Genomic DNA, 16,392 nt, shown 5'->3' with positions numbered 1-16,392 from the left:
CTCCAAATTGTGAGCGGCCCTGATCTGGCCAGCGGTTTGCACAGCCCCCTCGCTTCAATGTCTCGCCAGCCAACACGAGAGGCTAACATAGGGGGCGCGAGCTTATGAGCCGGGCAGACGAAGGGCAGGTTTTTCTTGGCCTTTGGCCTACGGCTGCACTGCTCAGGGCGGTTGGGCTCTGTGGGCGGCCGCAAAGAGAGCGGCAGTTTTGTTATGGCACGCTCCGTGATCAAGCGTCACCCTTCCACTGTGCTTGTCCATCCTGGTCCGCCCGCCCAAGCGAATCCCAAGCACACGCCTCTCCACACCCAGTCGCTCGCTTCCTCTACTCTGCGAACCTTTAACACCGACCCTCCCCCCCCCCGTTTTGCCTGTAGCGAGAGGTCCTCTCCTACGTCTTCGCCGCCGTCGCCCCTCGTCGCGGATTACGATCGTTCCGGCCCGTCCTTTCATCCTCCGAACCCCCCCGTGCACCCTGTTCGCCGCCGTACTCCCCCCCCCCCCCCCCGGAAGACAGCGACGGCAGCAGCATACCTATCTTCGAGGCATAACAGTATTCAGTAATACCGACGATCGTTCAATCCTTTTTTCCGTTTAAAGCGCAGACATCACGGGCGCGGTGCGGCCATTCTCCGTTTCCTTGGAGCCGTTGACGCTGGCGTTGACCGCGTCAATTTGCCTCCTTCTTTTGAGTCCTACCCACGTCTTCGACCGCCCGGATAGCCCTATCCGAGGAGCTTTCGCTACTGTATTTCTTCCAAAATGATACGACCGACAACTGTCCTGTGCTCGCTTCTGGCGGCCGCCAGCTCGGCTCGCGCTGCTATTACGCTGGACCTCTCCTCGACTGGTATAGCTCTCTCTTTCAAGGTTGTGACCGGGAGGCTTGAATCTTTGGCTGACTTTCCTTTCAGATTCAATCAAGCAGGCAGCGTCGACGATAGCATGGGGAATGGTGCACTACTACACTGGTAACAACACGGGTGACGTGCCTGGCAACTTGCCGGCTCCTTACTGTACGTTTCATTTGCGGCCATTCGCGTGTGTCAAGTCGACATTCTAACGAGGCTGAAAAGATTGGTGGGAGGCTGGTGCTATGTTTGGCGCCCTTGTCGACTATTGGTACTATACGGGTGACACCACTTACAACGACATTACCACACAAGCTATGCAGTGGCAGGTTGGTCCCAACGAGGATTACATGCCGCCGAATCAGACAAAAACGCTTGGTAATGACGACCAGTCATTCTGGGCAATGGCCGCCATGTCTGCGGCAGAGGTGAACTTTCCAAATCCACCAGCTGACAAGCCACAATGGCTTGCTCTCGCCCAGGCCGTCTTCAATACCCAGGCTCCACGATGGGATGACAGCACATGTGGCGGTGGTCTGCGATGGCAGGTTTTCACCTTCAACAACGGTTATAATTACAAGAACACCATCTCTAACGGATGCTTCTTCAATATCGCTGCTCGTCTAGGTCGCTACACAGGGAATTCTACATACCTGGACTGGGCGAACAAATCATGGAACTGGATCAGCAGTATCGGTCTCATGGATGGCAGCGGGGGCACATACCATTTCTACGATGGCAGTGACGACACTATCAACTGCACACAGATCAATCACATCCAGTGGACGTACAATGCCGGTGTCTACTTGTACGGCGCTTCCATCATGTACAATGTCGTAAGTTAAGCTTTCTCTTCGGCGTCTAAACAACTTGGTTGCTAAATACATGCTCAGAGTGCTGAGGCCGACCCGAACAGCTCCGATACGGCCATGTGGAAGCAAAGAGTTGACATGATTGTGGGCGGCCTTGATGTCTTCTTTAACAATGGCATCATGTTTGAAGTCGCCTGCGAAACAAACGGCAAGTGCGATGTTGACCAACGTTCCTTCAAGGCGTACCTCGCACGTTGGATGGCCGCCTCTACCAAAGTTGCTCCCTGGACTGCCTCTACCATCATGCCGCTACTTCAGAAGTCCGCTCAAGCTGCCGTCGGCACGTGCAGCGCTGGCATCGACGGTAATCAGTGTGGCTTGCGATGGACTGAAGGCGCTGTGAACGATGGCTCGATGGGTGTAGGAGAGCAGATGTCTGCGTTGGAGGTCGTGCAAAGCAACCTAATTGGCAACGTTGCTGGACCTCTGACCAACTCGACCGGTGGGACCTCAGCTGGCAACCCCGCGGCCGGCTCGAACTCAGATGACAACCCGATTAAGTTCAATGCCATCACCACTGCTGACAAGGCGGGTGCAAGCATTCTGACTCTGATGGTTCTGTCCGCGCTATTCGCAGGTGCCTGGTGGATGGGTGTAAAAGGGTGAAGAACATGTGTCCTCAACAAGCCTTTCTTTTCCCTAATTCTATTGTCTTTATAATCGCGCGAGTATATCAGACGGCGTCCAAAGGGGATTGCTGCTGCTCTGTCAGCTGGTGCTTGCATCAACGTCATTGTGACTGGAAAGGGTTTTTCTCCTCATGTATGAGTGCACAGTGGCGGCGTTCGGATATGGATCAAAGACAGTCTTTTTATTTTCTTTTTGACGACTAGAAGCGCAAGTCGTGTGAATATGGTGTCAGCAGCACATTCATGCATATTCTTCTCAGTCTTGTTTCTCGATATCTGCTGATCCACTTTCCTATCCCATGTTTCAGGTTTTGCTCGCTAGGGTTCTGGAGACGTGAGGCAATAGTTGTGTGCACGGACCACGAAGAATTTTTGCCAGAGAAATTTCACGCTCCAACTTAAAAAGCCTTCGCTCTTCCTACAACGTAGCAACGAACATAAGACGATTCAAATGACCCTCATCGATGGGCGGAAATCCAGCCCTGATTACGTAACTGTGCAACTGCGAAACTGACATGATGAACATCGCCGTCTGGGACACTGCACACGTGAATGGGTATCAAAACAGGTGTGCAGTTTCCTGACTGCAAAACGTTGACGACTCAAATAGAAATTTGTTATACGCATCGACGCAGCCTAGGTTCTTTTCATTGACCACGATAATAAGCTGATATGATCCCTCTGCGGATCCACAACTGCGATCGTCGGAACAAACTTTGTCACGCTTTGATCGACGAGATCATTCTCCCACTCTCATCAAGGCCCTCTACACGTTCCAAGAGCAAATATTATGCCCTAGGCATATCAAATTGACTCTCTCAGCTATCTTCCTATGCCGAGCGAGTTTCATACTATGCCAACATCCCATGTACATTTCCTTGCGAGTCTAGTAGTATTGCTTGATAGATTCTCATGCTTGGTTAAAGAGGGTAGCTGTGCTGGCAGGATTGCATCGCCACAACAAATTGCAGCAGGTTTTGGCTCCTTGTCACCATCATGTTCTGACAAATTGCCACTTGCATGGCTTCTGCCAACAGTCGATCGTGACCTGCTGGTTCAGCACTGCAGCAACGGCTGGGCCATGGCATTCCGCCCATTGCAGGATGTAGTCACAAACGGCAGCTCCAGGGTCGAGTTGCCTCTCTACGCGTCATCTTCTGAGGATGAAGACGATCGTCGAACCTTTGGAACCGAAATTGGGTGCACGAGTTTGATGAACAATTGCACTCATTCAGACCGTCGAGGCAAACAGTCTCGACCAAAATCATCAGAGTTGGTGTGTATGTGACTTGCACGCATTCAACTCGAGCATATGCTTGATTTGGTTGAACACAACTCCGTTCTTAGTCGCGAATGCTTTCCCCTCCTCAGCCTGTGAAGTATTCATCACCACCTTGTGGCACCCACGCGTAATGCATTTGTCTCATTGGAGCGCACGGCATCCTAATGTACGAGGCCGGGATGTACAAGGTGTGCTGCAGCAGTATCACAACCACCAGGATGATCTTTACTTCAGGAGCCGAAGCAGCTGAGAGATCGGAAGAGATTTGAATCATGTACAATGTCCTTGTGATACTATCAGAACATTGCTTGGTCATGCATAATCCACCTTGTTGATAAACGCGAAAGCAAGAGCACACCGCACACCTAATGCCAACACTATGGCCTCCATGCTACTGAGCACCGCTAAAATAGAGCAAGAATACGATAGGACAGCGCAAGCAGATTTTCATCACGAACTTCTCAATCATCATCATCATCATCATCATCATCAGCTGAGTCCTTCAAATGTGGTCTGTTATTTTTGAGCAAGGTAATTGATGTCTCTGGCTATCGTGTTGACGAAAGGTGGAGCTTAGCGAATGCACTATTCATAACTCAGCCCTGCTCAGGATCCGGGGGTCTGCCAATCTTCTCGCCTCCTTGCTGCACTTTGTCGGCGCAAGTGGTCTGCCCGCGCCACCATGCAACGTCGCCTCACCAGCGCTGCCAATTCCTTAAAAAGAGGTCGTCTTCTCTTTCAAGATTGCTATAAGGTCGCCGTGGCTTGCCGGAGACGTCGATGAGGCCCTTCTGGATGTCCTGTCCGTCACCAAGATGGAATCGCGACAGCCAACCGACTGACTTCGTAACGGACAGCGCAGAGCCGAACTAACCACGCTGACGGGAAAATCAATAGGCTAGTGCGTTTGGAGTATTGGGGTCGAGCTAGACCTGCATGAGCCGCGCCGCCGTGCAGCAGAACGCTCTATTTTCGGCGTCATGGCGGCGGACAACCGTGCGGAGAGCCAACGACCTCTTGTATTCCTTGCAACATCACCGGCCACCAAAGCCCAGTCCTCCTAGAACTGTAGCTGCCTTTGGTGCTACAGATGCGTGCCAAAATAGTGGCGGCCATGTCTTGAACTAGGCTAGTCCCTAACTCCTGCTTAACACATCCGTCCGCAAAGCGTTCCTCCGAACCGGCACATGTATAGCCTGATTTTGCGGTTTTCGTAGCTGCACAGATAGCTATGAGGCTTAGGTGGGCCCCTGTGCCACACATCTAAAGATATGTCAGGTATAGCCCACCTCGAATCCCCTCGTCATGAATTGTGAGGGAGCCTCTTTTCTATGCCTGCTTGGATCTAATTAACTTTCGCACTGCCTTCTACGTTGACTTCCGACTTAATGTAGTCCTTTTGTCCTCTTGCTATCCGTTGGTGCTCCTACTTCTGTGTTGTAAAGTGATCCGAGGACGCCAGCAATCAGGCCACCAGTGCCCCCAACTGTTCATTGCGTTTGGTGAAGTCGGATTCCAAACGAAGATGACTTCAGAAATCTTCCCCGAGCCGTCCATACCCGCTTCGAGCAACATTGCGAGGAGGAGTGTGTCTATATTCAGCCGCAAAGGAACAGAGACACCCGTTCAGATAACACAAGCCTTTCCATTCTCAGGAACAAACATGACCAGTGAACCGCCAACATCTCCCACCACCAGCTCAGGGAAAATAAAGAGCAAGAGATGGACGCTGGGTGGGCGTGGGGATGTTAAACCTGGAGGTACAATCCTGCGAGCTGTGCCAAAAGATGCGCCAAAGACAAACATGACGCCTTTGGAGCGAGAGATGGCTACCTCTCCTAACGATGAGATCTTACGGGCGATAGGTCGTACCGCTGAATCTGCGCCCACGTCACCTATTGGCGCTTCAAGCCCACTTACCGACATCACAAACGTTTCGCCTCAGCGATACTATTCGAAAAGATCGAAGCACAGCCGACATGATTATCTAGGAGTCTGGAGGGATGGGCAAGTACAGTGGGACAAGGAAAATCAGAAACGGGAGGAAGCGCTGGCTTCTTCGAGGCCAAAGACATCTGACGGAAGCCGATGCTCGAGCTCCAACATGGAACAACCAAAGAAATTGACGAAGCCGAAGATCCACGTCATCATTCCGGACAACCACTCTAGCAAGCGTCCTTTTAGCTTCATTCCATTCTTCCACAATGGATCCAGCGAGAATACGACAACGCCGTCTGTTCATGTCGTGTCGCCACCCTCAGTGACGAGTGGAATGTCTTCGGCCTCAGTCGAGGTCTCTGCTATAACACCAACGGCGATTTACAGACCCAGGCCATACCGGCCTTTCCAGCCGATTACGACCTCAATTGATCAGTCACCAGCATTTGAAGGTGGCCTCGTAGCTGAGCGACCACCACATTCGCGTACAATATCCATCAACTCGAGTGGTTCTGATTCTGACGGAGATGACAATGCCTCTCTCGTGCGCAGCAGCCGGTCATCCATGACCAGCATTGGCGTGCACAACGAGGAGCAACGAACCCAGAAAGGCGGGGACTTGAGCAGACGGGGCAGTAGCTCGTCTGAGGCATCTTTCGAAAAAGATGATGACTCTGAGAGGATCAGCAAGATCAGGGTCGAGACCACGATCGAGCAGACTTGTGTGAAGAACGTTGCAGTGGAAGGCCCACGGATGAACGACATGGTTGATTTGATGCGGAGCACCAGCACACACAGGCGCTCAAATAGCGGACGCAAGCAGCGACTGTCCTCATCGCGAGGCCAGAAGAAGCTTGCTAGGATCAATTCGAAGGAGGAGCTCAAGCTGAACGCCAACGAGACTCTGTCTCTCGATGAGGCAGTGCGAGACCTGGAAGATTCGCTTTCCAGTTTCAAATACGATCTTGACGGGGCTGATGCACCCGAGGTGGTTGAACAGCCCATGTCGCCGATCCCTGAGATTGTTCTCTTGCCTGTCGACGCACCGCCTGCCCTACCTAGGAAGTCAAGTAAGCGCGCGAGGTTATCTTGCCCGCCAGCCTCTACTGTAGAAGCTCCGGCTCCGTCTACTAATCCTCCTAAAGCCACTGAGCCAGTTCTTTCTTCACCAGACATCTCCATGCCGACCGTTAAACATGCACCTACACCACCGGTGTTCTCTCCATCCAATGCGAGTTTTACGGCGAAAATGGAAGCTGCGCGCCTCGCTCAAAGGCGGCAACAAATGCAAAGCCACCGCCGTGAGAGGCGAGAATCTTATGGTAGGCTGAGGCGAAGGAGTTCTGTGCGATCTGTTCTTTCGCTCGTCCGCGAGGAAGACGAATTCCAGAACGTAGATTCGAATGCTGCTGAACAAGTCGTCTTCCATATTCTTTCAAGTTTGGATTCGATGGATGATCTATTCAACGCTGCGTTGATCACCAAGGGCTTTCATTATATTTTCAAGCGTTATGAGCTCGATCTCATGCGTAGCACTCTTCGAAAAGAATGTGCCCCAGCGTGGGAGTTCAGAGAAGCGTGTCTGCCTGTGGATGAAGATCACGAAAACAGTGCCGCTCCACCGCCAGACTACACTCCTCAGGCATACTACCAGGGCTACAAGTCGGATTGGGCAACTGTGACTGCCCTTGAGCAGCTGATTTTGCAGCATTGCTCCTCTTTGCTTCGTGCTGAGACGATCGAAGCTTTGCAACAGGCCGACTGCTCGAACGTTCACGCAGCTTTGTTTCGCATCTGGACATTCTGCCATATCTTCGGCTCAGGAAGGGGCCGCGAAGATGATATCATTGCGCAAATGGACTGGCTGCGCGGCGGGGTTCTTGCTCATCAGGAGAGCTGTACGAGCACAATATCCGCTCACGACTCTTTCTACATAAGCACAGTCTTGCTGAACGCACCTGAACACTTTGGGCAAGGCAACGCTGGAGGGTTGTCGGCGGAAGAACTTTACGACATCCTCGAGATATGGAGCTGCCTGATCAAGCTTACAAGCGGCGTGGTTGGTCAGACACAGCAAGCGAGGCAATTTGGTATCTACGATAGGACTGACGTCGGTGGAGGTGATATCGATGGTGAGGAGGCGTTACTTGGTAAGAATTGTCCTTCTCACATTCAGACCCAAAGCTGACAGATGCTCCAGAAGAGTGGCATGCTTATCTTCTTACGCTTGGCCTGGTGCCTATTCTTGATATCATCACCGCCCTCGTCAACGGCGAATCACACTCTGCATTTGCAGTCGCACAATACAAGGGTCTTACAACCTGGGAACCTCCTCTCCTCGGCAGTTCAAGAAGCGCGTTCCTTCACGAAGCAGTTTCGCGCCTGTACGAGGAGCGTATCTGCGCAACATTCTCTCCAGAGCAATCTCATCTTACCGAGCTGCGCTCGATCCGCCGAGCTCGCGATTCAGAACTCTATCAGCGACGCTTGAGTGTACGAAGCATGCAATACCCTTCACGACAGACCTCTCTGAATCGTGAGTGGGGTTCATTCCGGAGTATGTCCGGTCCATCAGCAACTCCCACCAGCCCATTCAACACGGTGCCTAGCCATCCCACTACTAACGTACCACTTCTACCACCATTGCGCCCGGCTACTATCTTACCTCGCAAACCCGTACCACATTATGGCTCAAGAAGGGGTGCTTATTACCCAGTAGACGAACCTATTGCAGAGGAGTTGCCACCTTATGACCGCAGAGCTGAAGCTGAGGCGGAGCGTAAGCGCATGCACCCTCTTCAACGTGCTTTACAGGTCGAAGACTCAGACCCGAGTCAGAATTCGGCAGATAAGGCCGTTTCCCGCATTGTGGAGATGGGTTTCACCATTGAGGAAGCGAAAGGCGCTCTCAAGATCACAGATATGGGCGACGGACTTCGCGTTGATCGTGCTGTGGAGTATCTGATGCGCGCAAAAGGCTTCAATTGAAAAGAAACAGGATATTTTGCTTCTCTCGAATATAAATCGGTTCATTCGTCTATGTGTAACGTATGGTAACGGAGAAGGGTTTTGTTTGGATATCGGTTGCGGGCATCGCGCTTGAATGAGCATAATTTCAAGGTCCGATCCCTACTCTTCTTTTTATAGTGTGTACATGGAGGGCTTTCTCTCCATACGATACCCAGATTGATGTAGCTTTCAAAATGCTTCAGAACAACATACAAACAGCATTGAGCGATGAGTGAAATCTGAGCTTTGATGGACTCCTACCTTTCCATCAATTCAATCGTCAAACCAGTAAACTTCTGGTGAGAACTAGTTTGATTCCTTTCCTTGTACCTTTTCGTCGCTCCCTGCGCCAGGCGCGTCCTTGGCCTCGAATTCCTCCTCGTAAGCACGCCAAATCGCCGCGTCACGGCGTATGCGGTTGTTATGCCGCACCATCTTCTCGTATGCAACCATTCGCTTGTCAGCTTCGACGAAGCCTCCAAGAACCATGCCTGACATCACGAGAAAACTACTCGTGATGACTATCATTAGTGGGTGAACCTCTCATTCATTCACTACCACGAACTTACATTCGGAACTGTACGGTCAGCCCTCGATAAATAGGACTATACATGTGTGCTACACCGCTTGCAAGCGCAGCACCGATTCCCCACTTCAGCACGGTTAGCGAACGAGCAGCCAAACATTGGATTGAAGTGAGCGTACAGTTGAAGCTCCGTACGCGGCTCCTCGGGCAGCTTCCCATGAGGCGGCCTTAAGTTCTTCATCGTTCTTTAAATCAACCACGCGCTTCATTTTTCTGAAGACTGCTTTTGAGATACAATGGTTTTGCCCAATTTGAATGATGTCGAGTAGAACGCTCTGGCGTGCTGTCTATTCCCTTGTATTGCCCGAGCGTCTCCGAGCAGCAATGAAGGACGGAATGATCATGCGACAGGACCCCATCCACTAGAGAATCAAAGGTGAACCAATTGTCCAATATAACATATGCTATTATCCTTTTCAATTGTCTTTAGACCCGCGAGACGACTTGCTTCGTCGAGGCATTACGTTGCGGCGTCATCCGATCGTTTTACGGAGCCAGACCGAAAAGGGAAATCCTTGAACTTTTTGGAAACTCCGCGTCGAAAGAAATGTCGGGTTTTACTTTTGACCATCGCCTCGCAGCCATTGCACACCTCATGATCCTGTCGCTTCACAGACCTGCTGTAAGAGCAGTTGCCTCTTCTTCAGAATTCATTTGTCTGGCATGTCGAGCGACGCGTCAGCTACCCGCAGTCGCGGTTCAACAATCGCGCTCTGCATCCTCCTTGAATGAACCTGCGCTCGACGAGAATGAAACCCTTAAAGAAAAGGCAGCACGGCTTACCATTCAGAATGCCTACACTAAGGCTTGCAAGAAGGCGAAAACTCCACGTCCTAAGATACTTGTGAAGGGAGAAAAAAAGAATGGCTATGTCGCTCGCGTTGAGCTTGATGGCAATGTACTTGAAACTCCACCGTACAGCGGCGTGAAGTTAGCAAAGGCCAAAGTGAAGCTCATGGTGATAGACCACATCAATGGGCAAAAGAGCCAGGGTACGACTTCGGACGCTCCGGGGAACATAGCAACAAATCGGGAGAAGCCATCGAAACAATCGCAGCCGTCAGCATCTCAACGTAGAGTTGGTCTTCGAGGCCATCTCAAGACACAAAAAAACCAGAAAACAGATGTTTCGAGTCCTCTGAGGGCTCATAAAGTCTTGCGTCCCTCAAAAAAGCGTGGTTCGGAAGCGCAGAGTTCTCTCAAAGCTTCTAAAGCGGATCATCATGTGCAGGACCCCGTCGTACATCAGCGACGAAAGACTCGTTCACGATCTCTTATATGGATACGGAAGATGAGAGGACAACTGCTTCAAGCCAGAGCTACCCAACATACATATTATCGACCGCTGCTGTCATCTCTGAGGGGTCGCGGCTCTAATGTTCATATGAAGTCCCTTGGAGGTCAGGGAATCATTGAAAAGAGCGAGACCTCGGTCGCCACAGCGAACTCCCGAAAAAGTTCAGGGCAAGACCTCAGAACTTTAGGGCACGCTCGTACAGTCCGTCCTTTGGCACTTGAGCCCGTGAGCCTTGAAGCCACAGCTAAGGAGGTGCCTGGGCTGAGTTACGGCCTGGATAGAGTCCTCTTCAATCCCGGTGTCTACCAGATACGAGATCCTCGCTCGCGCGTCTATAACTTCGATCCGTATCTGGAGAAGATTACCGATGTTCGCAAGTTCAATTTCGCCTTTTTGGATGAGTACCGTAGACCATCTGCAGACGACAAGCTCTCCGGCATGGCTAAAAGGCATGATGCGAGATATTTTAGCTCCACGTCCAACATCACGCATGTTCTCTTGCATTTTCATCTTCTACTGTCAAATTGGCGACCGCTAAAGTTTTCTAACATTTCCGCGGGATTTTTTGATTCTCGTCAGGATCTGAATGACGAAATCGGATTTACGACATTTTCTAGAGCGCCGCAATCAGTGTATTTGAAGCCCACTCAAGGAGGCTACGCGGTCGACAAAGCCGACGACACGGCATCGATTGGTTTGCTAGCCTTTATCGGAAATTGTCTTGAAAAACTGTTCACGGTACCCAAGGAGGTATTTGAATCCTATTTGAAAAATTCTACGAAGAAGAAGCCAGAGCCGTCCAGTTCTGGATATCATCACACCAAATACGGCTCTATCGTAATACGTTCTCAGCTAGACGCTCGTGATAATCGATTGCCGGGTACCGGAATATTCGATATCAAGACTCGTGCAGTATTACCGATACGGATGGACTCATTGGAGACGAGTCAAAACATCGGTAAACACTACGAAATAAAAGGCCTATATGGAAAATTCGAATCATTTGAACGAGAGTTCTTTGACATGGGTCGCAGTACTTTGATGAAGTATTCTTTGCAGGCACGATTAGGTCGCATGGATGGTATTTTTGTCGCCTATCACAATATTATTCGGCTCTTTGGATTCCAATATCTGAGCATTTCAGATATGGACGATGTATTACACGGACAAACAGACCCAGCTCTTGGAGATGGAGAGCTCAGTGCAAGTCTTCACATTCTTTCAGACATTTTTGACAAGGCCATTGAACGGTTCCCGGGCGAGGTTCGTTGTTGTGATTGCGGATGGGGTTCACAGACTCTCAATGCTAACTTGAGGACAGCCACTACGCCTGTATTTTGACGCACGCAAACGCATGAAGAGCATAATCGTGTTCGTCGTGCCGGTCAAAGAGGAGGAGATCGATCGAGAACGTGAAAATGCGCATCGTCAGTCAAGAGAGTACCTTGAACGTCTCAACCAAAGTCAGGGCTCTAAGGACGATGCCGTTGTCGAAAAGGAAGAAGTTGAGCTGCTTGAACGACTACTTTCAGAATCTTCTGAGTCGGCCGTGACTGAGGCAGATGCTGCAGTGACTACAGACGATTTCTCCAATCAAAGTGAGAACTCTGCGACCGCCCTTGAGAAAGGTGATGATCAGAGTTCGATCGAGAGTCTGTTGGATTCTGAAGCCATCCATGATGAAGTGAGCAGGCTGCTAGCTATTGCATCGAAAATCCGCATGGAAACGGATGTTCTACAAAGAGAGGGGAACACATCCACACCACGATTTCAACACATCCATAAAATAATGATAGCGGACATTATCAAGAAGACTTACAATTTCAAAAGAGACGTGGCAAAACTTGCAGAGTGCCTCAAAAGGCGCGGAGATATGTCCAATGCCAGCTATGAAGCTGAGTTGATGGATCTGCAAAGGCTGGTCATTGAGCAATCTGAAATAAACACTCGACTTTTTAATGACGCGGAGAGGCAAGGTGTCGTGACAGACAAAGAACTCAAAAATCTGTCAAATGTGCAAACGCTTGAGGCTGCGCTAAAAGCCGCAGCGAAACATTACACCCTGCCACCGCGATACGCTGCGTTCAAAATTCGAGCACAATCGACAATAGATGGCGAGATAACTGAAGAGCCACCAAAGAACGTTGGCAAGGATACGGCGTGGGAACTCACGTACACCATCGAGGATTTGAATGAAGGTGAAGACGGTGATGCAATGTACTTGTCCATGCTGCAGAAGAAAGACTCTGCCGTAATGGCTACGTGGGAGAGCAGACGGATTCAGGAATACTACGAGAGCGGCTTTTTCAAGGAGCTGATGAGTCTTTCGGAGCAAGGCCAGATGTGGAGGAAGGAGAGGGATCGATTAGATGAAGAACAGAAGGTCATTGTGTTTGAGCCGAGAGGATGACGTCTCTTGGTACTGAGAATATCTAGACGTTGCATGGTCCCGCGAGGTCCAGATAGAGCAAGTGATAGACGGGTGTTCGGGTCGATAACAGTTTTTTCTATTCTCTGTTGGCTGGGCTTCAACCTTGTAAAAATACTTGCAGTTGCATGAGCGTAGATCAAGACAGTCATCTACTTCTCCTCAGGTCGGGGGGCCAAGTGTGCATTGATCAAAACAACATGCAACTTGGCTACGTGAAATTGCGCATTCAGTTGGCCTCATGTCGTTCAGCCTTCAACGGAAACAGGCACGTGAAAGCCGCTGGAAGATCCGAATGCGGAAGTGAGCTTCACGGCGGCAATGCAGCATCCTGGGCCGCGCGATGACCTTGACGCTGGAAGATCATCCCATCTGGACGCTCTTGGAGTCGCACCAGCTTTGATCTCAAGCTTTGCTTGGAATAGTTCACCCGCGCAGGTTGCAGACAGGACCGAGTGCATGCTGTAGTCAGTATTGAGCATGATTCCTCATGGAAACGTCGCAGTAAGTTCGCTTCCCTTCCTCCTTCGTTCGCTTCTGCATCAAGTCGTTGCGCGCAGCGTCATAGGTTTGTGCTTGCTGTGCACCTCCCCGTAAACGAAGTCTACCACTCAGCGTCTTTCGTATACCCCAGTGTTTTTTACACCGCATTTCGCCGTTCTGCGTTCATATCTGTATGTCTTGTTCTGACGGATCCGACTTTGGCAGAAACAATTCTTAAACGCTCCGCCGCTGGCGCCAGGACAGCAGCAGCTGTCGGATAGCACGCGCAGAATGCCACCCAGCGAGGATGCCATAAATACCTTCTTCGAGTTCACTGGCGGCGCCGTTGATCGAGCGAAGGCGATCAAGTTCATAGATGGTGCTGGAGGGAATGCCATGAACGCGGTGGAGGAGTATTTCAACAATTCGGCCAAGTACGACGAGGACTGGCAGGGCTGGGACGAGTCTCAATTTCACGCAGATCGCGATGGGAACAATGCAGCTCCGGCAGGCATACCTTGTACGTGGGTTGATTGAGACTACCACAACTGTCGCGTGGGTGAGAAAATGATACTGACGTCGCATTACGCCCGAAGCGTTTACGATAGACGCAGGCGAAGACCAGGGAATCTATCCAGGCAGCTCGAGCGCACCCACTCGCCCACCTTCGCGCAGAAGTAACTACTCCACCAAGTCGGGCCAGGAGAACGGAGTCATCAACGGACTGGGTCAAGACTTGTCCGGCGCCAAATACTTCGGTCCTCCGACAAGAGATGCTGCATACTACGCACCGGAACAATGGGCCATGGTCCCCGTGTCGAGCACGGCACGTGTTTACGACAACCCCGATCCTCCAGACAGGCGGCGGAACAAGGAGAATGGTGAGCCTGTCTGTTTCAAGCCATTGAAAGAGATGGACCCGCTACCGTCATTGATTGCGGTTTTGGGGCAGATCCCAGGCGCAAGGAAGGCTTTATTGTGCGAACACCTGCAGTTGCAGAACTACGGCAACAATCCCAGGTGGTGGGACGGAGAAAGTGCGATGGTGGGACATCCCAGTCTGGTGGGCGATGGTGCATTTCCTCAGCAAGACGTCGTTGCTGAGACACAACGTCTCATGGCATTCATCCAAGAGTCAGACAGATCATACGGGAGTGTTGAAGCGCTCGAAAAGCTTGATGGTCTTAGCAACGAAACCACGGCCAACATCATAAGTAAATCCGGCGATTTCACGGGAGAACTACGTTTTCTTGTGGGCTGGAGCGCGGCTGCCGACATGTTTGGCAGTGCAGTCAATCAGAACGCCTCTGAAACCACACTACATGGAGGTGATGTATTTCGAACGATCATGATGCAGAGAGAAATGGTCGACGGCATTATGGAAGATACACAGCAGCCTATCTATCGGCTTGACTTCACCATGACACAATCGGAGCCAAAGCGAACGCTGTATAATGCCATTGATAGCCAGTTATGGTTGGGCGACCCAACAGGTGAGAGTAATGACGAGTATTTCATTGACCATGCTGCTCCTGTCCTGGTCATGTCGGTTAAGAACAAGCATACCGTCGAAGGTGCAAAAGGGTTGGGCTTACAGGTTCCACCAATATTCTACGCCGATCGATACCTGAGACAACACGCCGCGACGATGAAGCAAATGCGACAGCGCAAGACTGCTCTGCGCAATGATTTGGTAGACATTCAGGAGAGGAAATCGAAGCTTGATCAGACACCACACCCAAAGGATCCTAATGTGATCCTCGATAGGGAAGACCTTTTCAACAGCACAATAGACCATCTGAGGAAGCGAGGCAAACCACCTGCACGGGAGAAGCCGAAGAATGATGGCGAAGATGCAACTATGGAAGAGGCACCAGCTGTTACACGGTGGGACCTTCTGGCCGATAAGTTGGAGAAGTACCATATGAAGCTGCAAAACAAAGTCAGAGGTAGGCTCAAGCCAACTTCTAAAATTTGACTAACAGTCGCTTACAATGTTGAAGATCTTGACGAGCAACGCATCAGGGTTGAGAAGCAGATGTCTGATTTGTCTAACATTCTAACCGAGAACGACAGCACCGACTCACAACTTCAGCCAACGGAGCTCTACAAACTTCGTGGCGTGGGTATTGGGCCAGCTTACGAAACTACATTTGTCTACGTCGACGCTACGCCATCTACTGCACCTTCGGCCATGGAAGCGGACGGCCAATGGTGGCGATTTGAATTCCCCTCGCACGGGAGCTGGACAGCACCGACCAAGATTCCTGTCACGGAGGCAGAGGTTCTCACTGAGACCAGTGACGAGGCCAAGGAAGCGCTTCTTATATATGCATCCAAATCTGCATGCGATCCCGCGAACCCAGCAAATGCAGTTCCGCGACTGTGGCATTACCTTCACAATTTCATACTCAATGATAACGTCTTCTTCGACACCGAGCTTCGCGAGTACCAAGCGCAATTCTCTAATGAAGTTCCAGACAGCTGGAACGACGAGAACCCACCTCCGTACGAGGAGGTCGTGGTCGAACGCGTCGAGAATATAGATATGAATGAGAAGCGAGATGATTGGGTTGAGGATCCCGAATCTCCTGTCGCTCTTGACGCTGAGTTTTCTGCCGACACGACATATGAAGACTTAGATTCGCATAGTCCTGCCGATGTTTTGCGTTCGGGCAGGGGTGTCAGCACCGAGATGAGTGAGATTTCAAGCAGTAATCTTGCTGCTAGCGGAGTTGACGAGTACGGGAGGATGAATGGCAGTTACAGGCACTGGTAGGAATGGCGATATTTGTATCGTAGTGCTGGGGACATTTCGAATATTCCCGTTGTTGAAGTGGATAACCAGCTATTCCTTAGGATAAGCTGGGTCAAATGTCGCTCAGACTCGAATTGAAATAGACCGTGAATCTTGTCGAGCGCGGTCTCGCGGGTGTCCAGCTTTCCGCCAATGGGCGGTGGGGCTTCCGCATTAAGAAACAACAATCCAAAAATTACTCGCGACCTTCGTTTTTTCC

At 50.9% G+C, this 16,392-nt stretch overlaps 6 protein-coding genes across 6 annotated transcripts; 5 read left to right on the top strand and 1 right to left on the bottom strand.

Moving 5' to 3' along the window:
• The first annotated feature begins 492 nt into the window (after nt 1-492).
• PV09_00323 (uncharacterized protein) lies at nt 493-2,806 on the top strand. The gene is made up of 4 exons (XM_016353050.1): nt 493-850; nt 915-1,016; nt 1,077-1,687; nt 1,745-2,806. Exons 1-4 carry the CDS (start codon nt 763-765, stop codon nt 2,327-2,329), a joined length of 1,386 nt encoding a protein of 461 aa, XP_016219307.1. The 5' UTR covers nt 493-762; the 3' UTR covers nt 2,330-2,806.
• Nucleotides 2,807-2,905: 99 nt separating this feature from the next.
• Nucleotides 2,906-4,125, top strand: PV09_00322 (uncharacterized protein). The gene has a single exon (XM_016353049.1). The coding sequence runs from the start codon at nt 3,185-3,187 to the stop codon at nt 3,638-3,640; it is 456 nt and encodes a 151-aa protein (XP_016219306.1). The 5' UTR covers nt 2,906-3,184; the 3' UTR covers nt 3,641-4,125.
• A 676-nt stretch (nt 4,126-4,801) lies between these two features.
• On the top strand, nt 4,802-8,787 carry PV09_00321 (uncharacterized protein). The gene is made up of 2 exons (XM_016353048.1): nt 4,802-7,722; nt 7,773-8,787. Exons 1-2 carry the CDS (start codon nt 5,160-5,162, stop codon nt 8,558-8,560), a joined length of 3,351 nt encoding a protein of 1,116 aa, XP_016219305.1. The 5' UTR covers nt 4,802-5,159; the 3' UTR covers nt 8,561-8,787.
• Nucleotides 8,579-9,638, bottom strand: PV09_00320 (uncharacterized protein). Its single transcript, XM_016353047.1, has 3 exons — nt 9,287-9,638; nt 9,151-9,233; nt 8,579-9,089 (listed from the first exon to the last, which is right to left on the bottom strand). The coding sequence occupies exons 1-3, from the start codon at nt 9,374-9,376 to the stop codon at nt 8,888-8,890; spliced, it is 375 nt and encodes a 124-aa protein (XP_016219304.1). The 5' UTR covers nt 9,377-9,638; the 3' UTR covers nt 8,579-8,887.
• Nucleotides 9,639-9,687: 49 nt separating this feature from the next.
• PV09_00319 (uncharacterized protein) lies at nt 9,688-13,064 on the top strand. The gene is made up of 2 exons (XM_016353046.1): nt 9,688-11,727; nt 11,786-13,064. The coding sequence occupies exons 1-2, from the start codon at nt 9,715-9,717 to the stop codon at nt 12,872-12,874; spliced, it is 3,102 nt and encodes a 1,033-aa protein (XP_016219303.1). The 5' UTR covers nt 9,688-9,714; the 3' UTR covers nt 12,875-13,064.
• A 193-nt stretch (nt 13,065-13,257) lies between these two features.
• PV09_00318 (uncharacterized protein) lies at nt 13,258-16,377 on the top strand. Its single transcript, XM_016353045.1, has 4 exons — nt 13,258-13,396; nt 13,601-13,895; nt 13,972-15,324; nt 15,379-16,377. Exons 1-4 carry the CDS (start codon nt 13,373-13,375, stop codon nt 16,152-16,154), a joined length of 2,448 nt encoding a protein of 815 aa, XP_016219302.1. The 5' UTR covers nt 13,258-13,372; the 3' UTR covers nt 16,155-16,377.
• The last annotated feature ends 15 nt before the right edge of the window (nt 16,378-16,392 follow it).

This window comes from Verruconis gallopava, assembly GCF_000836295.1.
Source record: "Verruconis gallopava strain CBS 43764 unplaced genomic scaffold supercont1.1, whole genome shotgun sequence".
Lineage (NCBI taxonomy): Eukaryota > Fungi > Ascomycota > Dothideomycetes > Venturiales > Sympoventuriaceae > Verruconis > Verruconis gallopava.
The sequence above is the reverse complement of the archived record's forward strand: the minus strand, read 5'-3'. Positions and strand labels throughout refer to the sequence as shown.

Coding starts and splice junctions, on each gene's coding strand:
- PV09_00320 (XM_016353047.1), bottom strand. CDS start 9,376: ATGAAGCGCGTGGTTGATTTAAAGAACGATGAAGAACTTAAGGCCGCC. Junction 9,234..9,286: donor CCGCGTACGGAGCTTCAACT/GTACGCTCACTT, acceptor ACCGTGCTGAAG/TGGGGAATCGGTGCTGCGCT. Junction 9,090..9,150: donor CTGACCGTACAGTTCCGAAT/GTAAGTTCGTGG, acceptor CATCACGAGTAG/TTTTCTCGTGATGTCAGGCA.
- PV09_00322 (XM_016353049.1), top strand. CDS start 3,185: ATGCCGAGCGAGTTTCATACTATGCCAACATCCCATGTACATTTCCTT.
- PV09_00323 (XM_016353050.1), top strand. CDS start 763: ATGATACGACCGACAACTGTCCTGTGCTCGCTTCTGGCGGCCGCCAGC. Junction 1,017..1,076: donor CAACTTGCCGGCTCCTTACT/GTACGTTTCATT, acceptor GAGGCTGAAAAG/ATTGGTGGGAGGCTGGTGCT. Junction 1,688..1,744: donor CTTCCATCATGTACAATGTC/GTAAGTTAAGCT, acceptor ATACATGCTCAG/AGTGCTGAGGCCGACCCGAA.
- PV09_00318 (XM_016353045.1), top strand. CDS start 13,373: ATGATTCCTCATGGAAACGTCGCA. Junction 13,896..13,971: donor AGCTCCGGCAGGCATACCTT/GTACGTGGGTTG, acceptor TTACGCCCGAAG/CGTTTACGATAGACGCAGGC. Junction 15,325..15,378: donor GCTGCAAAACAAAGTCAGAG/GTAGGCTCAAGC, acceptor ACAATGTTGAAG/ATCTTGACGAGCAACGCATC.
- PV09_00321 (XM_016353048.1), top strand. CDS start 5,160: ATGACTTCAGAAATCTTCCCCGAGCCGTCCATACCCGCTTCGAGCAAC. Junction 7,723..7,772: donor TGGTGAGGAGGCGTTACTTG/GTAAGAATTGTC, acceptor CAGATGCTCCAG/AAGAGTGGCATGCTTATCTT.
- PV09_00319 (XM_016353046.1), top strand. CDS start 9,715: ATGTCGGGTTTTACTTTTGACCATCGCCTCGCAGCCATTGCACACCTC. Junction 11,728..11,785: donor TTGAACGGTTCCCGGGCGAG/GTTCGTTGTTGT, acceptor ACTTGAGGACAG/CCACTACGCCTGTATTTTGA.